The sequence below is a fragment of the Vicugna pacos genome, chromosome 3 (genome assembly GCF_048564905.1).
Source record: "Vicugna pacos chromosome 3, VicPac4, whole genome shotgun sequence".
In the NCBI taxonomy this organism is placed as follows: domain Eukaryota; kingdom Metazoa; phylum Chordata; class Mammalia; order Artiodactyla; family Camelidae; genus Vicugna; species Vicugna pacos.
This window is the reverse complement of record NC_132989.1, coordinates 28,398,452-28,422,067: the sequence shown is the minus strand read 5'-3', so window position 1 is coordinate 28,422,067 and position 23,616 is coordinate 28,398,452. Positions and strand designations below refer to the sequence as shown.

The 23,616-nt window shown below is 33.9% G+C and overlaps 1 protein-coding gene across 5 annotated transcripts in view; it reads right to left on the bottom strand.

Annotated features, from left to right (window-relative positions):
• AFF4 (ALF transcription elongation factor 4) overlaps positions 1 to 23,616 on the bottom strand; it is an 82,464-nt gene that overhangs the window by 45,373 nt on the left and 13,475 nt on the right. For 3 of the 5 annotated variants that reach the window (XM_072957282.1, XM_072957281.1, XM_006212818.4), the window contains 5 exons: positions 14,465 to 14,556; positions 13,872 to 13,998; positions 10,700 to 11,494; positions 9,429 to 9,473; positions 5,592 to 5,678 (listed from right to left, as the gene is read on the bottom strand). In XM_072957282.1, the coding sequence (XP_072813383.1) occupies positions 5,592 to 5,678; positions 9,429 to 9,473; positions 10,700 to 11,494; positions 13,872 to 13,994 (1,050 nt within the window). In that variant the 5' untranslated portion in view covers positions 13,995 to 13,998; positions 14,465 to 14,556. The remainder of the gene's footprint in view (positions 1 to 5,591; positions 5,679 to 9,428; positions 9,474 to 10,699; positions 11,495 to 13,871; positions 13,999 to 14,464; positions 14,557 to 23,616) is intronic. The other 2 variants (XM_006212817.4, XM_072957283.1) reach the window with 1 other exon arrangement.

The following is a 23,616-nucleotide window of genomic DNA, read 5'->3' as shown; positions in this document are numbered from 1 at the left end:
CACCATAAAAAAAAAAAAGAACACCATGAACAAAGCAAAGACAACCCACAGAATGGGAGAAAATCTTTGCAAATCATATACCTGATAAGGGTATTCTAAAATATATAAAGAACTCCTATAACTTAATGATTAAAAAAAATTTAAAAATCAGCAAAATATCTGAAAAGATATTCCTGCAAATAAGATACACAAAGGCCAATAAACCCATGAAAAGATTCTCAGGGGAAGGGGTACAGCCCACTGGTACAGTGCATGCTTTCCATGCGTGAGGTCCTGGGCTCAATACCCAATACATCCAATAAATAAATAAATAAATAAATAAATAAATAAATAAATAAATAAATAAATAAGATTCTCAACATCATTAGCCATCAGAAATGAATATCAAATGAGTACCAGTGACATACCACTTCACATCTACTACAATAGTTATGATCAGAAAGAAAGAAAAAAATAGTAAGTTGTCCAGAATGTAGAGAAATTTGAACTCATACATTGCTGGTGGGAATGCACATTTGCCACCACTATGGAAAAATCATCAGGCAGTTCCTCAAAAGATTAAACACAATTACCATATGACCCAGTAATTCCATTCCTAGGTATATAACCAAGAGAAATGAAAGTATGTGTGTCCACAAACACTTCTACACTAATGTTTACAGCATCAATTTTTATAATAGTCCCAAACTGAAAACATCTCAAATGTCAATCAACTGATGAATAAACAAAATGTGATACATCCATACAATAGAATATATTCAGCCATAAAAAAGAATGAAGTACTGATACAATGCTATAATAATACATGAACCTTGAAAACATGTTAACATGTTTTCAAAGAGCCAGTCACAAAAGACCACATATTGTATGATTCCATCTACATGAAATGTCCAGAAGAGTAAAATCTATAGAGATACAACATAAGATTAGTGGTTTCAAGGATAAGGGGGTGGTTGGAAGATACAGAAGGGTGACTGCTAAAGGGTACAGGGTTTCTTTCTGGGGTGATGAAAATGTTCTAAAATAACTGTGGTGTTGGTTACAGAGCTCTGAATATACTAAAAAGCAGTGAATTGTACGTTCTAAATGGATGAACTGTATGGTATGTATATTATATCTCAATAAAACTGTTACTGAAAGGAAGGAAGGAAGGAGGGAAAGAAGGAAGAAAGAGTAGCTATTAGCTAGAATTGTGAACTTATGTTCAAAGTCTTCTGATAAAACTCAAGTTTTAACTTTACAATTAAAAAAGAGGTATAGCTACTAAATAACATGAGATAGAATATTAAAAAATTATTATTTAACTCAAAAGAACCTCAAGAAAGGGAACAAAGGAAAAAAGAGCTGATGGGACAAACAGAAAACAAGTAGCAAAATGGAACATTTAAATTCTATAATATTGGTGATAACACTAAAGGGAAATGTTTTGAATGCTCTAAGATTAATTGCTGAATTTGGCAGAGTAAACAAAAAATCAAGACCCAATTATAAGCTGCCTATAAGAAATTCACTTTAAAGGGGAGGATATATATAGCTCAAATGGTAGAGCACATGCTTAGCATGCACAAGGTCCTGGGTTCAATCCTCAATACCCCCTCTAAAAATAAATAAACAAACCTAATTACCTCCCCCCCTACCAAAGGAACAAAACAAAAAAGAAATTCACTTTAAATATAGAGGCACAAACAGATTAAAAATAATAGAAAATGTTAAACCATGTTAATAAATTTTTAAAAAGCTGGAGTGGCTATATGAGTATCAAAGTATAGTTGAACAATAAACAAAGCAGACTTCAGTAGAAGCATTAATACCAGATATAAAGAGGGAAATCTCATAATGAAAAAAGAGATTAATTGATCAGAAAGACATAGAAAGCCTAAATATAAATATATATGTACATAAAGCCAAAGCCTCAAAACATAAGACCCTAAAATGGACAAAACTGAAAGAAGAAACATACAAATCCACTGATACAAATACTAACACTCTCCTTTCAGTAACTGACAGAACAAGTAGAAAGTAAGTAAAAGTATAGATGACTTAACTTTCAGCCAACCTGATCTAACTGACATATTCAGAACATATTGTGTCTAGTACACACAAAGTCATCAAGAGAGATCATATACTGGTCCACAAAATATTTACATTACATTTAAAAGGAATGAAAGTATACAGCACATATTCTCTGACAAGAATATAAATTAGGAATCAATAACAAAACAGTATCTGGAAAATCCTCAAATATTTGAAAATAAAACCACATACTTCCAAATAACCCATGGATCAAAGAAGAAGTCACACAGGAAATTATGAAATATTTTGAACTGAATGATAATAAAAACAAAATATATCACAATTTTGAGATATACCTAAAGCAAGACTTAGTGGGAAACAGTTTTAAATACTTTAAATAAGAAATGTTTACAATGTATTATCTAAGCTTCCCCCTTAAAAAATCAGAAGAAAAAGCAAATGAAACCTAAAATAAGTAGAAAGAAGAAAATAATCACAATAAAAGCAAAAATCAAAGAAATAGAAAACTGAAAAAAAATAAAAGATGGTTTTTGGAAATGACCAATAAAACTGATAAACGTTTTGCCAGACTAATCAAGGAAAATAAAAAAAAAAGAGAGAGAGAAAATACAAGTCACCAATACTAGGGGAAAAAGGACTTTACTACAGATCTTACAGACATTAAAAGAATAAGTATATATTATAAATAACTCTGTGCCAATAAATCTGACTACTGAGATGAAATGAACAAATTATTACCAAAACTGACACAAGGAAGAGAAAATCTGAATAGCTCTATATCTAATAAAGTAAGTTATTCTGTAATTTAAAACAGTCTAATAAAGAACATTATGGCTACAAATAGCTTCACTGTTGAATTACATTAAACATTCAAGGAAGAATTAATACTAATATTTCACAAGTTATTTCAGAAAATAGAGATGAAGGAAACATTTCCTGGCTCCTTTCAAGACTCAAGCATTATCCTGATACCAAACCTAAGACACTATAAGAAGGAAAAAAAACCTACAAAAAATACCCGCCAACCCTGGCACCACTACACACACACACACACACACACACACACAGAGACAAACACATACAGAGACATACACACACACACATACACGTGCACGTGTGGCAAAGGCAAAAGATTTAAACTGATGCTTCTAAAAGAATGGTCAAAAAGCTCATAAAGAGGTTCAACATCATTAGTCATCAGGAAAATACAAATTAAAACCAGTATGAGATACCTCTACATGCCCAGTAAAATGCTTAAAACTAAACAGACTGATAATACCAAATACAGGCAAGGATGTAGGACAAATGAAACTATCAGACATGATGGGAAATGAGAGCACGTTAAGATAGGCATGTGGTAGTCACTTAAATAAATAATTTTCAGTTTAGTATCAATTTAACATGCACTCAACAAATGGCCCAGCAATTCTACTTTTTAAACATATGATCCAGTATTTATCCATGAAACAAGAAAATATAAGTCCACACAAAGATTGCAAATAAATGCTTATAGATAATTAGTTCTTAATGGCCCAAATCTGGAAAACAACCCAAATGCTCATCAATAGATAAATGAATAAACAAATTGTGATATTTTCATGCAACAGAAATAAAAATTAACTCAGGAATAAAAAGGAACAATTACTGATACATTTAAGAACATGTAAGAATTCCAAAAGAATATGCTCAGCAAAAGGATGCAAGTATATATGCCAAAAAAGTATACACTGTATGGATTACATTTATATGAAATTCTAGAAAAAGCAAAACTTACCTATAGTGACATAAAACAGATCAGCAACTGTGTGGGGCCAGTGGTGGGGGTGAGATGGACTGCAAAGGAACATGAGGGAACTTTGGGGAGTGATGGAAATGTTCTAATTCTTGATTAGGATGATGGTTACACAGGTACATACGTCTATCAAAACTCATACTGTACTTTAAATATACGTGCATTTTTATATGTAAATAAAGTTGACTTAAAAAGTAAAAGCGTGGTATAGCACACATAGGAAGAAAGCTTTATCTCTACCTCATATCACTCACAAAAATAAACTAGGCTAGAGGTTAACATAGAAAACACAACTGCAATCACATTAAAAGAAGAATCAGAAATTATGCCTTCTTTAACAAGACATTAAAAAGCAAAAACTTGAGAAGAGAAAGATAAATTTATTCATCAGAAAGATAAATTTATCCATCAAAATTGAAATCTTCTAGACCATAAAACTTAAAAGGACTCTAACTGGAAGACACATATGCAGAATGTGGAATAAATTATTAGAATCCAGAATTCAATCAAAACACAAAAAAGAAAAAGAAATTCTCCTAAAACTAATTAGGTGAAAGATGCAGCCCAAAGGGCAGAGAAAACAGGCCAATTCATTCCCACAGAAACCAAATAGATAACAAATGTGTAAAGATGGTGAACCTCACTAGTAATCTAGGAAATGGAATGCCATTTTTCACTCAAAAGTTTGGTGCTTGAAATAACAAATGGTGTGTATGTCAGGAATAACAGGGAATAAAAGTGGGAGTACTGACTAGTACAACCACTATGAAGGGAATTTGAGAGTATATATTAAGCATATACTCTCAAAGTTCAACAATTCCACTTCTTACTTTTTATATAAAATAAACCTGTATGCACACAAAAAGGCATGAACAAAAGATATCCACTATAGCAATGTTTACAGAAATGAAAACTTGGCAACAAGTTAAATACCAAAGGGAAATGGCTAAATAAACTAAGATATACTTATAAAACAGAATGCAATTAAAGGAACTGAAATACCTCTGTATGTAATGTATTACCTATAATTTCTCCCTCTCTCCTCTATGTATAAAGTAGCATGGTAAGGTCTCTAAGACCTATTGCTGACTGATTAAAAATACAGGATACTGCATCTGTGCAGAAATAAAATAAGTGAGAAAAAGCCTGTAAGTGATGATTACATATATTGTAGGTAAATGCATATGAAAAGATTCGCAAAGGTATGTACAAAGTAGCTCTGGTGAGATGGAGTAGGCAGAATATGGGGAAAGCTATTAGGCTATTAGGGTCTTGCTCAAACTTTCACAAGAATATATTCTTGCATTATTTGTGTCTAAGTATAAATTAATGTTAAAAACCCCCCAAATCTGCTGATTTTAGATGACCCTGAAACTGCTGTCTGAGGAAACTTTTTTCACAGGCATAAGTATGGTTGTGTCCTCTGGAAAGGAGTTCCTCATACAATAGTTTAGGAAGCCTTTACCACCCCGTGGCCTAGAATATCATAGAAGTTTGCAACAAACATTGATGTCTTTTAAGTCTCATTTCCATATTGCCTTCAAAGCTTTTCCATGTACCTCTCAATTCAAGTCATTTTTGATCCCATCTTCTTGTTTTATTTCTTTATAATAATTATCACTATCCGAACTTACCTACTTATTCACTTATTTACTGTCTGTCTCCCACTGGAATGGGAATGGCAAGACAATTTTGAATTCATACGATTTTAGTCAAGCCATTTAGAGTTTTCTTACAGTATTAAAGACACATTTTATTTACTTACCTTAGTTGGAAAAGGAAATTTGGAAGGTTCTGTTTTGCATGGTGTATGAATAGCCGTTAGAGGGGGAGGCCATGAATGCGTCATCTCCTGAAATGTAATTATTACAGTTTGTTTTCAAGCAGGTCAAGGATAAAAATTACACAGCTAAAAACCAGATTTGTATTATAAATGCTGGTTTCATGACTGCTCCTCCAAAAGCATACATATTTAATCAATAAATATTAATGAAGCACAATGTGTGCAAGGTACTATGGGGCAGCTAATAGGAAAATAAATAATTTACACTCTCTAGCTTCAAGGAATTTAGAGTTAAGATGACAAGACCTGTGAAAAGTTACAGAAATCAGCCTGTAATCAAATACAAGGCACATAGTAAAATGCTACTGAGGAAGAGCCTGCTGTGGAAGTGGGAGGAGGAGAAGAACAGTAAGAAAAGCAGCTAATACTAACTGTGTACCTTTAATGGGCAAGATACTGAGCTATTTTACATGTCTATTACTCATTTAGTACTCACAATGACATTATGAGGTACATACCATTATTACCCTAACTCTACGCAGGACAAAACTGAAGCACAGAGGTTAAGTTACTTATTCAAGGTCACACACTTAAGTTAGTAATGGACACAGAATTTCATCCTAGGAAATCTAGCTACAGAGCCCGATCACTGATAGGAAATTTTGGTCAGGTGGAGGAACTCAGAAGAGAGCTATCAAAAGCATATGAAGAGGAAGACAGACAAGTAAGGCCACAGGTCTGATTTCATTCCATTTCTGTCTAATCATAAGTCAACTATGTCCCAGTGGAGGTTTGGATACGATCACAATGTATATGTTAGAGGAGCAGGGACAGAGAGGTATTAGACATAGGATAAGAAGGGAGTGTTTTATTTCTGGCATTTAGTTTAAAGTAAGCCATCAAGTACACTGAAAAAATACAATAAATTAAAGGTGGTATAGCACTTAGGAATTTACTCTATAGCTATATACCTACACAGTTATATAAAGATACACGTTCAAGGGGCTCACACATAAAAAATGGAAACAACCTAAATATCCAACAAAACAGGATTATTTAAATTACCAGATATTCACATAAAATGGAAGATCAAGCAGATAGAAGAGTGAGAAATTTAACTACTGATGGGAAATGATATTCAGTTATTGTTAAGTGGCAAAAACAAATCAAAGTATATGTCCTAGTAAATGTTTATATATGAAAAAAATCTCTGGAAGACAGTTAACAGTGGCTACCTATGAACAACAGAGTGACTGAAGGAAGAAGAGACAAGGGCACTTGATACAGTTTCTACTACTTGAACCTCTTGAAACAGCCACCTACACTATAAATGCTCTTTATCCTCTTACAATGCCTTATTTTTTAATAGTATTTCACTTTCTGAAATAATTTTACTCAGTTGATTATCCTACTCTGGAATGTCAGCTCAAAGATACAACACTATCACTATTATCACCACTGTATCCCTAGTGCTTGACACATAGTAGGTGCTCAATTAATAAACCTTAAATTAAATCATTTTTTATAATAAACATGTATTACTTTTAGATTAAAAAAATTTCTTTAAGTTCATGATGGGGCTCCCAGAGAGTATGACTACAAATATCAAGAAAACATGAAGGGAATGTGGATGTGAACATTCTTGCATGCCGCACATAGGGAAGGGAAAGGAAACAGAAACTCATACCCCAGGTTTTCAATGTTGGCATTTTATACGTCAAATACTCTCAATAGAAAATTTGTTTAACTCCCTATCATTAATGATTGAGCACCTATTACACCCAAGGCCATGTGCCAAGTCCTACATATATAAAATGGAGAGTAAATGGTCAGTAACATCAAGGAGATAATAAAATATAAGAAAATCTAAGATTTCTTCCAGGTAGTAGAGTGCCATACATGTTTGAAGATTCAGGAGAAAGATATATGCTCCTTTAGAATTTCTCTACACATGGCAACTGAAAAATGAATGTGATTTGAGATCCAAAGGAAAGAGTTACCACTGTGGCCTGATGGTCTAATACATGAGGAAGAAGGATTTCAGTGGGAGTCTAAGAAAAAACAAAATCTATATATATATATATATAACTGAAGAGGAAGGAGGAATGCATTCCATGAAAGTTTACTTTACAAAACTAAAAGAGCAAGTGTATAGCTTAGGGAAACCAGTTTGGCAAAATTGGTCAATCAGTAGTGGGAGAGGCTGAACCTGGCTTGTGGAAGGCCTGGAATGTTAAATTTGCACACTACTCTTTCTAAAGGCCTTAGAGAGCCACTGAAAACTTCTAAGAAGGAAATTAATTTATGAAGACAAAGGATTAAATCAAAGAATCTGGAAGAAATACAGAAGACAGATGAGCAGGGAGATTCTGGAGGCAGAGTGGCAGAGTGAGGACTGTATGCTGTAATTATTGAAACTCAAGATGGGAGAAATGGAAATAAAGGAACAAGCATTTTCAAGGAATTTTCAAAGTCTACATGTAGTTTTGTGATTAAATATAACATGAGACAAAGAAGTGAAAGATAATTAGGATTCTACACTTACCAGCAAGGGAGAACAGTAGCACTAGAACAGAAGGACATCTGATAGTATGGCTTTAAACACGTTTAGATATGATATGACTTTAGATACGCTGAGTCCAAAGAAGCAGGGAGAAATCCACAAGAAGACCCAAGAAGCAATTAAAAGACAAAAACCGAAATCCAAAAGAGGCCAAGGCAGGACAGAAAGACTGAATAACAAACAGATAAAGCCAAAAGAATGGAAGAAAATCACATCAAAGAGGAGAAAGAGGAGTGGCTAGAAAACGCACCCACATTTAAGAGATAAGGTAAGACACAAGTGTTCCCAAGGGTAGAGAATGAAAGACAAGAAAGGAGGGTGGAAAATAAAAACAACGAATAATAACAACAGTTAAGGAAGGAAGAGTGATGTTTCTTGAAGGAAAACAATAAACATTCTTCAAAACATCAGAAAGAGTAGAGAATTCAAATGAAGCCCCTGAGGAAGTAGAAGATAATGACCCTGGAGAAACAGGTTCATCAGAATAGCAGAAGTAAAGGAGACAACAGTGGGCTAAAGGAAGGAAAGTGAGAATAAAGTGGAAGCAGCCAATGCAAGGAGTCTTTCAAAAGAATCCACAGTGAAATGCAAACATAAAAATTCAGGAGCGTATGCAGAAAGTATACAATTAATATGTGACCGATGGTTTTCCTCTACTGAACCAAAAGCGGTCATTGTCACTCATCAATTCACTGGACTTTCTCTTTTTCCAACAGACAACTTCTTCTTTTCCCAGCAGAAAAACATACACTTTGGTCATGTGTCGAGTTTAAACATGTTCCATTAAACACTCAAAATGTGCAATATTTACAGGAGGCCTTTCATTGTAGGATTTGACCAGTAAATAGAGATTAACCACAAAGCAAGGTATTTTTGACACAACGGTTTTACTGATAAACTACTGAGCTTCCAGCACTTCAAATTATTAACTGATAAAAAAAACTGAGAAAGTATAGTAACATTTGGTTTCTTCGTCTTTTCAAGGCAAACTGTTAAGACCGGAATTTGTTTTTACTTACAAACAAAAAAATAAACAGAAAAACAGCTTTTTGAGGGCAAATAGTAAACAAACCAAGTGATTTAGAACCTACGTATGAATATAAGCACAATAGTCAGTTATTTTTGATAGGTATAATCAGGTTATACATGTAAGCAATCTACTGCTTCAAAAACTTTGTGAAATACGGGGGAAAGAGGGTGAACAGTCAACAGAGTACCATAACTAAAGAGACTGAACCTATTTTTTAAAAACTTACTTTAAGAATTTCATCCACACAGCTCACATCACCAGAAGCAGATGCCTTAAGGAATAGGAAAAGAAACAGGCATTAGATCTGAAGTCATTTATTATTAGGTTTTTTACCAGTTTTCAAGCACTAAAAAATTTTAATCACCAAATTGTACATGATTTGAAGAACTTTGTATTTTTTAAAAGATTTTTAAAAATCTTATCTTTCTTATATTAGATTAGAAATAATTTTTAAAATGTATTTTTCCAGTGAGCAACTTGTCAAAGATTAAAGTTTATTTACATATAAGATATAGCAAGATACTGAGATCATTTCACATAAACTAACAAGTAAAATAAAACAAATATTATTGAAAGATTACTCATCTAGAATATGATGGACATTTTACATAGCACTTCTCAAATCATGAAGTTAAGTTGTATATTCTACGGCACAAACAGGAATTGGAGAGCTACAGTGAACTCAAGCCTAACTCTAACGATCATGTTATACTGTTTGAAGAAAGAACAAATTACCTCTTTCCTACTCTCTTGAGAGGAGTAATTAGATGCCATGAACAATGAGTTTCCCAAGGCCACAGAAAAAGATTTTTAAATGTCCTCAAAATGTCCTCAACCTCCTCCCCCACCATTTTAAGATTTGAGCTATGATTTTTCAGCTACTGACATTACTTAAGAAAATTTTTTTATCACCAAAACAATATTTAAAGATTAAATTTCAGCTATTTCACACAAATGCTCATTTCTTTGGTTATTCTGAATATCATGCTTTGGTATGCAGTTATATATCCTATAAATTTCAAACCACCACTATGTCTGGAGCAGCTACCTCAAACCTTTAAGTGTAACCAGAGAAAAGGATCATGGCACCCAAACTGTACTTACATTATCAGCTACATGGACCCCAAATGCTCCAATTCACCACAATTAACCATGCCCAAGTCTCAGTGATGAGTATCACAATGAGAACAGAATTAAAAAAAAAAATTGTATTATTCCAAAAAATCAAAAGAAGGAAATAGGTATTGATAGACCATGTATTAATTCTGCAACTGAGCTGTCATTATAGTATTTGAGAATAGTGAATGACATTTTCTCTACTGCTCAAGAGGGATGGATGAGAGCTGTATAGATTCACCTGGGAGTCAATTACAAGTCTCTCTTTAAACTTACATTTCTTACTATTAAGATAAAGAGACAGTTCAAGTTCAAGTATAATTTCATGGTAAATTGCTTCATATAGTTACAATGTTAAAAAGCTCTAAATGTGTGACTTACATCCAATGGTTGAGAAGGTATTTTCAGCTTGGTGAGATGTGCTTTGCTGCTGGGCTTCAGTTCAGTCATGCTGTTGCCATGGGATTGGCTGCTGTAGTGTTCAGAGGACAGCTTTGGTTCCATGGACTCCTGTCCATCCATGGGCCGCACATAAGCAGTGGGTTTCTGTAACATTGAGCTGGACTTTGACATCAACGAAGGTGGGAAAGACTGATTTGAGTGCTGCCCACTTGAAAAAGGTACACGGGAAGGAGAATCCCAGTTTGCATCAGGGTCTCGAGGTGATTTGGAACGCTGATGTTCCTTGCTATGGTGATCATTCCCATGAGACCTGGAATGACTGGAGCTTAATGAAGAAACAGCCTGGGGTTTTCCAGGGCTGGAAGAGCGTGATTTGGAGTGTTCCGATCCATGCTGGCCTTTTTTCCGGCTACTGCTCCCACTACTGCTATATGACTCACGGTCATGTCTCTGGCCACTACTGTTAGTACCACCACTGCCACCTGCACTGGTCCGCTGGCTACTATGTCCACTCTGTAAGCCTGAGGACCGTTTCTGAGACTGAGAAGTGCTAGGTGCAGGTCCTACAGGAGTCCATTTGCTACTTTGATGAGAGCTCCCATGTCTCTGTTCAAAGAAATTTGGGTTAGATTTTTCTTCTGTTGTTGGTGGTACTGTAGGCTTAGGAATTGCAACAAGCTTTGGTATAGATCTATCTCCTATGAAATCCTTCATTTCATCGTAGTTTCCAAGCATACTCTGAATACGACTTGATAGCTTATCTTCTTTGCTAGTCTACAAAAAAAAAGTAAAATAAAATTGTAAAATTAGCCTAACTGGAAATAAAACATGCTTCTAAACTAACTTTCCGAACTTCAAATGGAAAGAGGCTTTTCAAAAGAAGGTCTCATCTCATACATTAAGTTTAAAATTGCAAAACAAACTTCAAATATATCATTTTTATGGTGAAAAAATGCACTGAAAGTCAAAAAACTTCATGTTAAAACATAAATATCTTATAGGACACTGAGAAATATGTACAACAGATTGTAGGAGATTAAAAAAAAATCCAAATTCACCAATAAATATACTGAAATAGTAGTAAAAATCTTTTAAACAGAAGGAAAAGCAATTTGCCTTTATGTAATTAAGTTCCAGGTCAGCAGATAAGCCAACACTCATATTGTGGCAGTCTAGGAAAACATAATATTCCTTATAATTCAATGTGATAGTTAGAAGCAAAAATAAAAATTTAGTAAAACAAGTTATACCCAAATAACTGTTTTTTTAAATTTTAATTCCTTCTGTTAGTTTGTCTCATCAAGTTAATAAAGTCAACAACAAATTAAGCAACAAATTTAGTATGGAAAAATCCACTGATATAGTTTTAAATCCTGGCTATTAATTCTGAGCATCAAATGCTCCAACTTTTTAAGTCAACAGTATATACTTCAAGTTTCAAGAATTATTCTTGGATTATAAGAGAAAGTCCAAGATGTCTACAAGCTTTAGACTCTTTCACATTCATATACTTGTAAGAAAAAAAGTTGACTGATGATGTTAAAGAAAGGAAATCAAGACTAAGCTACCATCGTCAACTATACTTCAATTAAAAAAGAATCCTGAGTCACCACTATTTATTTTGAGGTTGGCATGAATCAATAGTGACATTAGATTATTTGAAAATCAGTCTGTTCCCTATTAAACAAGAGAGGTAAATTTACAGCAGTTTACTGATAGTATCAAGATCAGAAACCAAATCCAATTCATTACAAAGCAATTACAAAATAAATAGTAGTATGGGCCGCCTCTCTTGCTCTCTCCTCTTCGGAGACAGCCCACATTCTGTCTATAGAGTGTGTGCTCACTTTTACTCTAACCTGAGCACCCAACCCCCAGACCTTGTAGCCTTTCTCTTGACTTTTGAAACAGTCTACACTCTACACAGTGTGTAACTTTCTAAATAAATCTACATTTACTTAATAAATAGTAGTATGATTCAAAGATTCTGGACAAAACTCTTTTTTTCAAAATATCTTTAATCCCTAATCCCAAATTCCAAATTTTGTGTTACACTCATAAATGATGTCAGTATAACTGCCCTTCATTGAAAAAAATCCTTAAATGCTCTGAATAAGTGGCTTTCTAAAGATCTCACAAATGGTTTCTACAAACACCAACTATTATAAGGAAAACCTAGGATATGTTGTTACATTTATATTTCATCAGAAAAAAGTCTAATACACTCTCAATCTCATAAAGTCAACAATGGCCATTACTACTGCAATACATAGTATTACACACAGAATAACCCTTTAAAATGTAAGAATACTTCAAATGAAATCCAAATCAAATATTAGACATTTGTGGCTACGACAGCTACAGTCATCAGACTCAGTATTTAATGTAATCCCAAATCAAGTACAATGATAGCTATAAAAACAGCAATTAGTTCAATTTATTGAACACCTCTGACGTGCTTTAATTTAAATCTGATATTGTTAATTAAGCATTAAACATATAGAAAGAAAATGAGAGAACTTAGTATAACAGAAAAAGAATCAGATGGATACTGAAGACATTCATTTAGAAATACTAATAGCCACTGAAACTTAAACCAAGTATGCAAATAACAAATGGGAGAAAGAAACAAAAATCTATGACATATTTGCCTTTGATTGATGTTATACCCAAATAGCCAAGGAAACAGGAGATGATGCATACTGATTTACAAAATTTTAATTTAATTCGAGGCTCAGAAATGTGAAATGCTTGCCCAGGATTAGTGGGCAAGCCAGGAATGTAGACAGATATGGATGCTTGAACCAACTCACACCACATTTCAAGAGTAAAGGATAGCAATGGTGGAAGCAGTTGTGAGCATGACTTTAGGGCACTGGTAATGCTGTATTTCTTGATCTGTGTACTAATTATGTGAGGTTGTTCATGGTGTGAAAATTCTTTCAGCTATAATACTTATTTTGTATACTTTTCTGTATGTATGGTATACTCCAATGAAAAGTTTATACCGGAGAAGTACATCCCACTATGAGAAAAGGAAAAAAATGTTAAAAGGTGTAGTAATTTAACTCTAACATAAAAACTCAAGTTTAACATTTTAAAAGCAAAAAATGTTACATTACAGGGAAAAAATATTCAAAGAACAACTTACAACTTTGTATGGCTCAGCAAAGAGAGGAGAGCTAGGTGGGAAGGGGTCTTCACCCTGCTGAATTTCCTGATTCCGCCTTTCCCGTTCTTTCATACGCAGCACATTCCGGTCTTCACGGTTCATGTTGCTATAAAGAGAAACACAATCTTTACATCACAAAAAAGAAAAGGAAAAATTCAATGTTCTTTGCTCATTTTGTCAGTTTAATGCTTCAATCGGAGATTCCCTTTCAACTTTCAAGTAATAACAGGTGTTAGTACTGAAGTTGGGTTTTGGCAATGGTTTTATCAATACCAATAGTGTCTTCCACAATTGCCCAGACAGAAAACATTAGCCCAGAATATTAGGATCCACCCCACTGAAACACTTTATCTTATGAATTTTTAAGTATTCGGCTAGTTAAAAGTCAGCTAAAATTTATATATTCAGAAAGAAGGTAGTACTTAAACCCAAATCCTTAACATTTCCTATAAGCCTTCTGTGGCTTCCTCTTCAGAAATCTAACTATTCTTTGCCATTAGAGGCGTACAACCCACTCCCACCTACCACTCCCTCCCCCCAGGATCCAGTGCTTTTCTCTACTTTGCATCTACCTTATCTTGATTTCTTTTTGTCCCAAACACAGCCTCCTTGGTGTCCATCCTTATGGCAGTTTGACCTCAGCTTTGCTGTTGATCTAGATTCCCTAAAAAACGACATTTCTGCTCTAAATACATTAATATTTCAATTAACACCTCAATAAATGGCAAAACTGAGGATTTCAGCAATAGAATCTAAAATTAACTTGGGTTAGTAAAAGTAGTTGAAATAGTATTGAAAAAGAAATAAAGTCTTTTGGGAGAAGAGAAAACTGAAGGTGTCATTTCTATAATCATGACAGTGTGTTGTATTTTCACTAAGGACAAACCAAGGAAAATAATTTATTTATATTTACAGACTTTGGTTAAATACATAATAGTGAAAAAGGCTGTCAAACCCCAGGACAAGGGATTACCAGGGACTCTGCAACACACTCTTCCCTGGACATAGATTTAAATTATCTGTCCTGGTTTCATTTTATTTTGTTTTGTTTTTAAAGTCCTGTTGGAGGCCAAAGGGAAAAATCAGGTTATACTGTGCATTATTTCTAGCCTTATGATTCACAAATCAAATCAAATCAGAAAACTGAAGTCAATCAAGATTGGGGGAAACTATAATTATAAAATGAGAATGGACACCAAAACCAATATACTCTTGAGGATTTATTTATAAGTGCAAGTAAACACTCAGAGACAGAACTTCCTAATTTGCACAACTTAATATCATGCAAATAAAGCAATTTAATGTTTTTAAAAATGTTTTAAGTGTCCAGATGTGTATTTGAGTTCTTTCTTATTTGTATAGTTTTCTAACAAACTTACACAAGAATATAAGCTATTTTGAAATTATGGAAATAGTGTGTGCTTTCTTTGGTCCCCCATCAGAACCACAAAACATATTTGATTCTTTAATAAATATCATAAAACATCTACACTTTGGTATTCTCAGACTAAAACCAAAGAACATGTACTATCCTCCTGCATACCTGAACCAACTAATAATTATATATCACTAAGAATCAAGTTTCAAATAGACTTCTAGAGCTATGGTGCTACAACATACGAAGTTACCTGTATCTGACAGAGTCTAAGGGGTATGTTAATTTCCAATTTCCTTTCCTAAACTCAATTCTTGAAAGATCAGAAAATAACAAAACTGTCTTAAACTATGATTTAATTTTATGTATTCAACAGCACTAAAATAATTATGCAAGAAACACTTGAACATTTATTGCAAAAACAGACGATTCCCACAAAATTCCTCCTATATTCCAGTAATTATAATTATTGTCATCACAATAAAAATCATCAAACTAAATATTTCCTCTTTTAATAAGGCTGCCAAAAGCTCATAGCTAAATCAAATGATTGCTTATAAGAACTAATATCCCAGTTGTATCTCTTATTCTCTAATTTTTTTCTGATCTGACTTATTTTCCCACCTAATTTATCAGCTCTATTTTTTTCTCGTCTTTCAACGTCATTCTCGCTGCCTAAGATAAACTTTTCCCCAAAGCAGTAATCCACTCAACTCCCCTAAAATATGAAATTAAGTCATTTAAGACTAAATTTAAAGTATATCTCTGCTGTACAGACAAAACTACTTTTCAGCATATCTCCCAGGTCATTTGCAACCAGACTTCTTAAAAATTGGCACTCCTGCACTCAGCCATGAGTCTTATTCAAATTCTGATTAAATCTACATTCTTTCCCTACATTCTAATGGCTTAAAATACCATCTGTATGCCTACGTTCCAAATACCCAAATATGCTCCCCATCACATCTTTCTCTTCTGAGATACAGAACTAAATACCCAGGGACCTGTCTGATCATGTCCTTTGACTGAGGAAGCTCAATCTTAATACATCCAAAAATTGATTTCCTGATGTCTTTTCTCCTACCTCCAACAACTCCTACTCCAGTGATCCTTATCCTATCAACCAACTGCTCTTGCTGAATGTTCCCTTCAACCTCTCTCCACATCCAATCCATAAGCACAGCCTCCACAATACATTTTGAATTTATCAGTTCACTTCCCTTTTGCACTGCCACTGTTCAAAACAAGCCATCATTTTATCTCTGACTTGAACAAATGCTACAGCCTATTAATTGGACTCCTAGTTTCCCATTGTCTCTCTCTAATCCATATTCCAGCCGTCAAAGTGATCTTTTAAAAACACAAACCAGAAAAATAAGAGAGTAAATTAAAAAAAAAAACAAAAAAACCAATCATGTTATCCAATCCTCAGTTAAAATTTTTTAATAAGCCTTCCACTTACCTTAGGACAAACTTAAAGTACCTAACATGGCCTACAAAGCCATGATCTGACTTTGTACTGATGTGGCTCCTGCCTCTCAACAGATTCATTTCCTGTCTTACTACCCTCTCCTCCTACTCCCATCAAGGGCCTTTTCTATGCTTCCTGAACTTGTGGTGTTCTTTCTAGCTTCAGTAAATTCATGTAGACAATTCCCTTTTCTTTCAGACTTAATTGATCACAATTAAATATATACTTGTTTTGATCTTCATTAATATTTCCTCTCCCACTAGGCAATAATCAGGGAATGTGTTTTGTTTTTCAGCACTGCATACCTAGAATATCTAGTAGACAATCACTTAAATGAGTTAACTAATGAATTTCACAACTTGGTTAGAAAGGAGTGGTTATCTCACTAGGAAATAATATCTTGAGATTGAGACATGATATTCTTTACCTAATGTCACTAATACCAATATTTCGAAGTTGAAATAATTAGTACTTTATATTACATGAAAATCAGACACTATTCTGCAATAAATTTTAATTCAGCAAACTCTTAACATATGTGTTTATTTCATGTCGACCAGAAATGAAATGTATTTCTTTGCTGATCTGTTAAGCTATATAATGCTGATCCTTTAACAATAACAACTCACTTCTTCTATGAAGCTTTTCCCGATAAAGCAAAACTTTATTCCCTCATCTTAGAGGCCAAACAGTATCACAATCAATGTATATTATATCATTAAGGAATATTCAGTTGTTCAATAACTATTTTGAAAAAGTATTTTCCAAACTGATTACTGATAAACTGCGTTGTTCTTTTTAAAATAAGAAACTTCAAGAACAGAAATGTTTATTACATAAATGTGCTCACACTTAAGTGTGAGCATAAGAATGAGTATTCATATTACTTTAACCAGTTGCCTCCCTTTAGATGTCTCTATCAGTAATAAAACTAAATGCTCCTTCTTCCCCTGAGTAGTCTTGCACAGTTACATGCCATGTAGCTGTTTCAGAACCAAAATCAAATGCCTACTTCTTAGGCATTTATTAATATTTGATAAATGTTTAAACCAAATTTAGCTGGTTTAAACTTACCTCAAATACCAAACTCTACAAACATATGGAAAATAAATCCAACTGAGAAGTCTTTTATCTTTAAAGATGAATAAATGGTGAGAATGGAAGGTACAGCTCAGTGGTAAAGCATGTGCTTAGCATACACTAACTAGGTCCTGGGTTCAATCCTCCATTAAAAAAAATTTTTAAGTAAATAAATAAACCTAATTACCTCCCCTCCAAAGCAAACAAACCAATAAAGATGAATAAATGGGTGGTGAGAATGGTTAAAAGTGAAACTGTACAGATCGCTTTATAAAAAAGAAAACAAGTTTCTGACTCAGTTTCTCACTTTGAAAACAAACAAATTTCTAAAACCCACAAAGGTACAAATGTACCTTACTGGAAACTTACATAACGTATGCACTAATAATTACTTTAATATGTTGATAAAATAGAGCTAATTAGTACATTCTTCCACTCAAAAGTAACTAGTAACTCTAAGCTCTATGAAAAATCTAAGTACAAAATTCTCATCTCTGGATTCAAAGCTGTCCACAGTTCTATTTCTATCTACTTTTATAAAGCCTTCAGGACTTTGAGCCTGAAAATAACACACAAATATTCAGATCCAGGTCTTTGCTCAAACTAGTCCCTCTATGATAATGTCCCTCCTTCTACCCCTTTCTAAATACATCCATTGCAAAGTTTTATCACATACGTACCCCTTTCTCCAAGAAGCTCTCCAAGAATCCTCTGCCACTAAAATAACTTACTTCCCAAAGCATTTCTTTGTATTTCATTTGGTGCTTAACACTTGCCTTACATTAGGATTATTTATTATTATTTTTCTATCTGCCTTCCCTACTCACTTCCATTTTATAAGCCTCTGGCGAGTAAGAACTATAGCAACCACTTAACGTCTCCTCTCTTCAACACTTAACACAACAGTTGGTACACAATAGATACATACTCAACACACTTGATGAATTTTATAAAGGTCACAACTATAGTCTTACTGCCTCAAGAGTCTGAGAGTTAGTGGGAGTACTTGCTGAAAACAGTTTCACATATGGTTACACCCATCTCCTTCTATCCATGGATAGTCTCCCATTTCCTTCCTAAGACTTTTGGTTATATTTGATAACAGTAAGAGAGCACGTCTTCTTTTTTCTGCATTAAATATATTTTCAACCCAAACAAGCATTAAATATTGATACTAATTGAATTCTGTTGTTTTTTAATGCAATTTTTCTAAAAGAGTATATCTAAAAGAAAAACAACATATGTACAAGAAAAATACACACAGAAATGATCAATTTCTATTTTTACATAAACCATGTACTCTCAAACGTTCACCAAATATAAGCGCTAGACTGTAAAATCTCAGAATCATACTTGGCAAACTGAGAAGGTGTAAAAACTGAATGTTTCAGTCAACAACACCCAGAAAGAAATGATCTGCTCAACAGAGTACTGCAAGACTGCTTTCATTTATAGTACCTGAAAGCCAAAAGAAAATAACATAAGTCCAAATGGCAAAATAAAAGCAATTTTATTACCTAAAAATGCATATAGCAAATTAAGCAAAAGTTTAAAAGCATTACACAGCAAAGTTTCCTTAGAGTTTACACTACAAAGAAATTATTTCTCATGCATTTCAACCTCATTTGCATATACGAAGACAGGAGATAGTAACCTGGATTTTCTGAAATACATAAAGTTCCTTAGAATACTATTAAAAAGGTTAAAAGTGGGGGAGGGTGTAGCTCAGTGGTAGAGCCCATGCTTAGCATGCATGAGGTCCTGGGTTCAATCCCCAGTACCTCCATTAAAAATAAATAAATAAATACATAAATACATTTTTTTAAAAAGGTTCAAGAGAAAATGGTAACATACTGAATCAAGAAAGTATATACTCAAGGCTTGTAAACTTAAATCAGACCCTGTTCTAATTACTCTAAATTCTTGTTAATAAGGTTCTATTAAAACATAAATAAGAATATTGCTTTAAAAGGTAGTTAAGGAGTTAAGGCTATTGCTCTTTAATCACTGGAATACAAACTTATAAGTTATAAGTGACTTATTTATTATGGCACAAAGACTAGTTTGAAAAATCAATTTGTGAGTGAAAAGAGTAAACCTACTTTCAAAATATTTTCTAATTCAGACTTGTGACATATTTAAACAGAATTCAGAAAGAACTGTAAAGGCTTTACAAGTCTGATTTTAAAATCTGTCTCTTCAGTATAGACCACATATAAGGTGCAATGTTAACACTAGTTCACTCAACAATTACTTAAACTCATTCATTATACTGTCAGACACTACACTAAGGCTAAGAATATAAAAATTAAAATTACCCAACATCTCCAAGATCTGGTTACAGCTAGCCTGACTAGAGAAAGGTGGCAGGACAAAAGGAGGAAGGAAGAGAGGGAAGAAGGTGGAAGGAGGGGAGCTGGCTCTTAGCAAACAGAACTACACATGCAACAGCCCAGAGGAGAGAACACACAGCACACCCAGGGCACAGAAGTAGATCAAGGGTGGCTGGAAAACAGAATTGGGGGAGAGAAAATGAAAGGTAAGACTGGAGACATATATGGGATCAGTCTAGACTTGTGGGTTTGTTTCTCAAATCTGAAAGATAAAAGGACCTTTTCAGAGAAAATTATATTTCCCAGATCTTGGATGATGACTTCTTCATTCTAGCATTAATAAAATAGTATGGATATAAAATTAGATATGAACTCGTTATATGTTCATAGCTCTTATGGAGCTGCAAAACTAAAGCAACTTTAAAAATTAAATACAAAACAAAATTTTAAATAACATTAACATAACAGATTATGCTGTTTTGCATAAACTAGACCAATGATGTATTCAATCCTGGAAATATGTAGTCTCTGGTCTAGTTCTGTATTTTTAAACCACCTTGGTAATTTGACTTAATATTACTAGTGCAATAAATGTTTATAAATACATCATACTAAATAGATTTAGTAACTGCAAGTGTTTATTTTCTAATTTAGGGGAATCGAACTTTATACATACTACTAGCCAGTCCTTAAATGTCAATTTGAAAGAGGCCTCACTTGTTAAGTCTGGCGGTCTTTCTTGTTCATTAGCACCCTAATGAAATCTACACAAACTGTTTATCTAGTATAACCACTGCTGAAGTTTGGAACAAAACACTCCTACTGCAAACTGTCTCACAACGATAAATGACAAAGATGGGATCTACCAGATACATCGCACAGAGAAAATAAGGTACTACTATGCCAGAGTTTGGCCTGCCTGTATACTAACACATATCAGGACATAATCCAATTTAACTCACCATCTTTCCCTGTCCAAGCATCATTTGTACAATGCTTTATAACTTGACACAAATACAATAGTAAACAAAATCTAAACACAGCAACAAACTCCCAGGGGATTGTTTGACTATAAAGCAGTCGTTCAGAAGTTACATAAAACTCATTACTGTACAAGAATCTCCAGTTAGAAGATTGCTACAGAAAATGCAATACTACTAATGAGTTTAAAGACAAGTGAATTTGCAATTTAGAGGGGGAAAAAAATCACTCTGGTACAAGGTGAAGTTGATTATAAAGAAACAATGAGGAGACTGTTGCAATAACCCAGGAGAGAAATGAAAGCCTGGATTAAGCCAGTAATAGTAGGAATGTAGACAAAGGGTTTGGATTCAAAGACATTAGGGAGCAGAATCTTGGGCCCAGGGAGACATGATATGTAAAACAGAGGAATCAAGGACAATTTGCAGGTTTCTAGAAAAAGCAATGACGGTGATGCGTTCTCCAAGACAAGGAAAAGAGCAGAATTTAGGGATGAGGGGATTGAGAAGTAGTAGAATAATTTGTACATGATCAATAGTTACAGGGACTATCTGATCAGCTTCTACTGTCATCTCACTTACCCCGAGCTTTTCTGGAAATTCTCTCCCCAATTCACACAGCTGTACTAAAATCAACCATGTTACTTCGTAACCCATAGTGTGATCCTACCTTCAGGGTATAATTGACAGGTAAAGTCTGAATCCCTAACTAAAGACAGGCCAATGTGCAGGCCCTATCTGTTATATTTATATATCTATATGTATATGTAAATGTATATACACACATATATGTATACACACATACATACCCCCCACACACATACATATATATGTAATCTACAGTCAAACCAAAAAACCCCTAACCACCACCACCACCACCACCACAGTAAATAGGACCTTGTAACTAACTGCTCAACCCTAAGGCAATCCTCAGACTCAAGTATCCACTAAGGGCTATTTGATCTGCTAAGACAGATGTCGACAAGCTTTTTTAAAACCACATACTAAATATTTTAGGCTTTGCAGGCCATAAAGTTACAACTACTCAACTCTGCCAATGGAACAGCAAAAGCAACTACATACAATGCATAAAGAAATGAGTGTGCTGTCTGTGCTCCAATAAAATCTTATTTATGTAATAACCAAAAACTTCCCCAACTTGGGAAAGGAAACAGTCACCCAAGTCCAGGAAGTGCAGAGTTCCAAATAGGACCAACCCCAAATAGGAACACACCAAAGCACACAGTCATGAAATTGACAACAATCAAGGATAAGGAGAAAATATTTAAATTAGCAAGAGAAAAGCAACAAATAACATACAAGGGAACTCCCATAAGGTTATCAGCTGGTTTTTCAGCAGAAACTCCACAGGCCAGAAGGGAGTGGCAAGATATATTTAAAGTGATAAAACGGAAAAACCTACAACCAAGAATACTCTATCCAGCAAGGCTCTTATTCAGATTTGATGGAGAAATCAAAAGCTTCACAGATAAACGAAAGCTGAAAGAATCCAGCACCACGGAACCAGCTTTACAACAAATGTTAAAGAAATTTCTTTAGTCAACAAACCATAAGAAAAGAGAATAAAAAGAAAGAGAAAAAAAAGGTCTACAAAAGAGTGCTTTGGCAGTTTGGGGTCTTTTATGGTTCCATATAAATTGGAATTGTTTGTTCTAGTTCTGTGAAAAATGTTGTGAGTACGTTGACAGGGGTTGCATTGGATCTGTAGATTGCTTTGGGTAGTACAGCCATTTCCATAGTATTGATCCTTCCAATCCAACAGCACGAGATATCTTTCCATTTCTTTGTACTAACTTCAATTTCCTTCATCAATGTTTTACAGTTTTCAGAGGATAGGTAACTTCCTTGGTTAAATTTATTTCTAGGTATTTTGTTCTTTTTGATGCAATGGAAATATTTATGCCAGTTATAAAATTTTGGTTTTTGAAGTGAAAAAAAGTGAATGAAGGGTCACAAATGGCAAAATATCCTTCTTTTTTATGGGTGAGTTGTATGACATTACATACATATGCTATAACTGCTTTATCCATTCATCTGTTAATGTGCACTTGGGATGCTTCCATATCTTGGCAAGTATAAATAATGTTGCTGTTAATAGCAGGGTGTATGTATCTTTTTTAATTAATTCTTATTTTGTGGTTGGCTTTATTCCTTTGATAACTATGTAAGTTTAAAAAGCTAAAGCTCTAAACATTCTTAGAAACAATGAACAGTACATATCTGTAAATTTTTAAAATATGCGCAGTATATTGTATATATGTATTTATATGCAATACATTACATGTGTGCAAACTGTAACAATTCTACCTAATAAAACTGAAAAAATGAAAAAAAATTTATGGACCCTGAAAATTGAGTTTCCTATAATTTTCACATGCCTCAAAATATTCTTTTGATTTTTTCCCACCACTTAAAAACGTAAAAACCACTCTTAGCACTCAGGCCACACAAAAGTGGGCAGCAT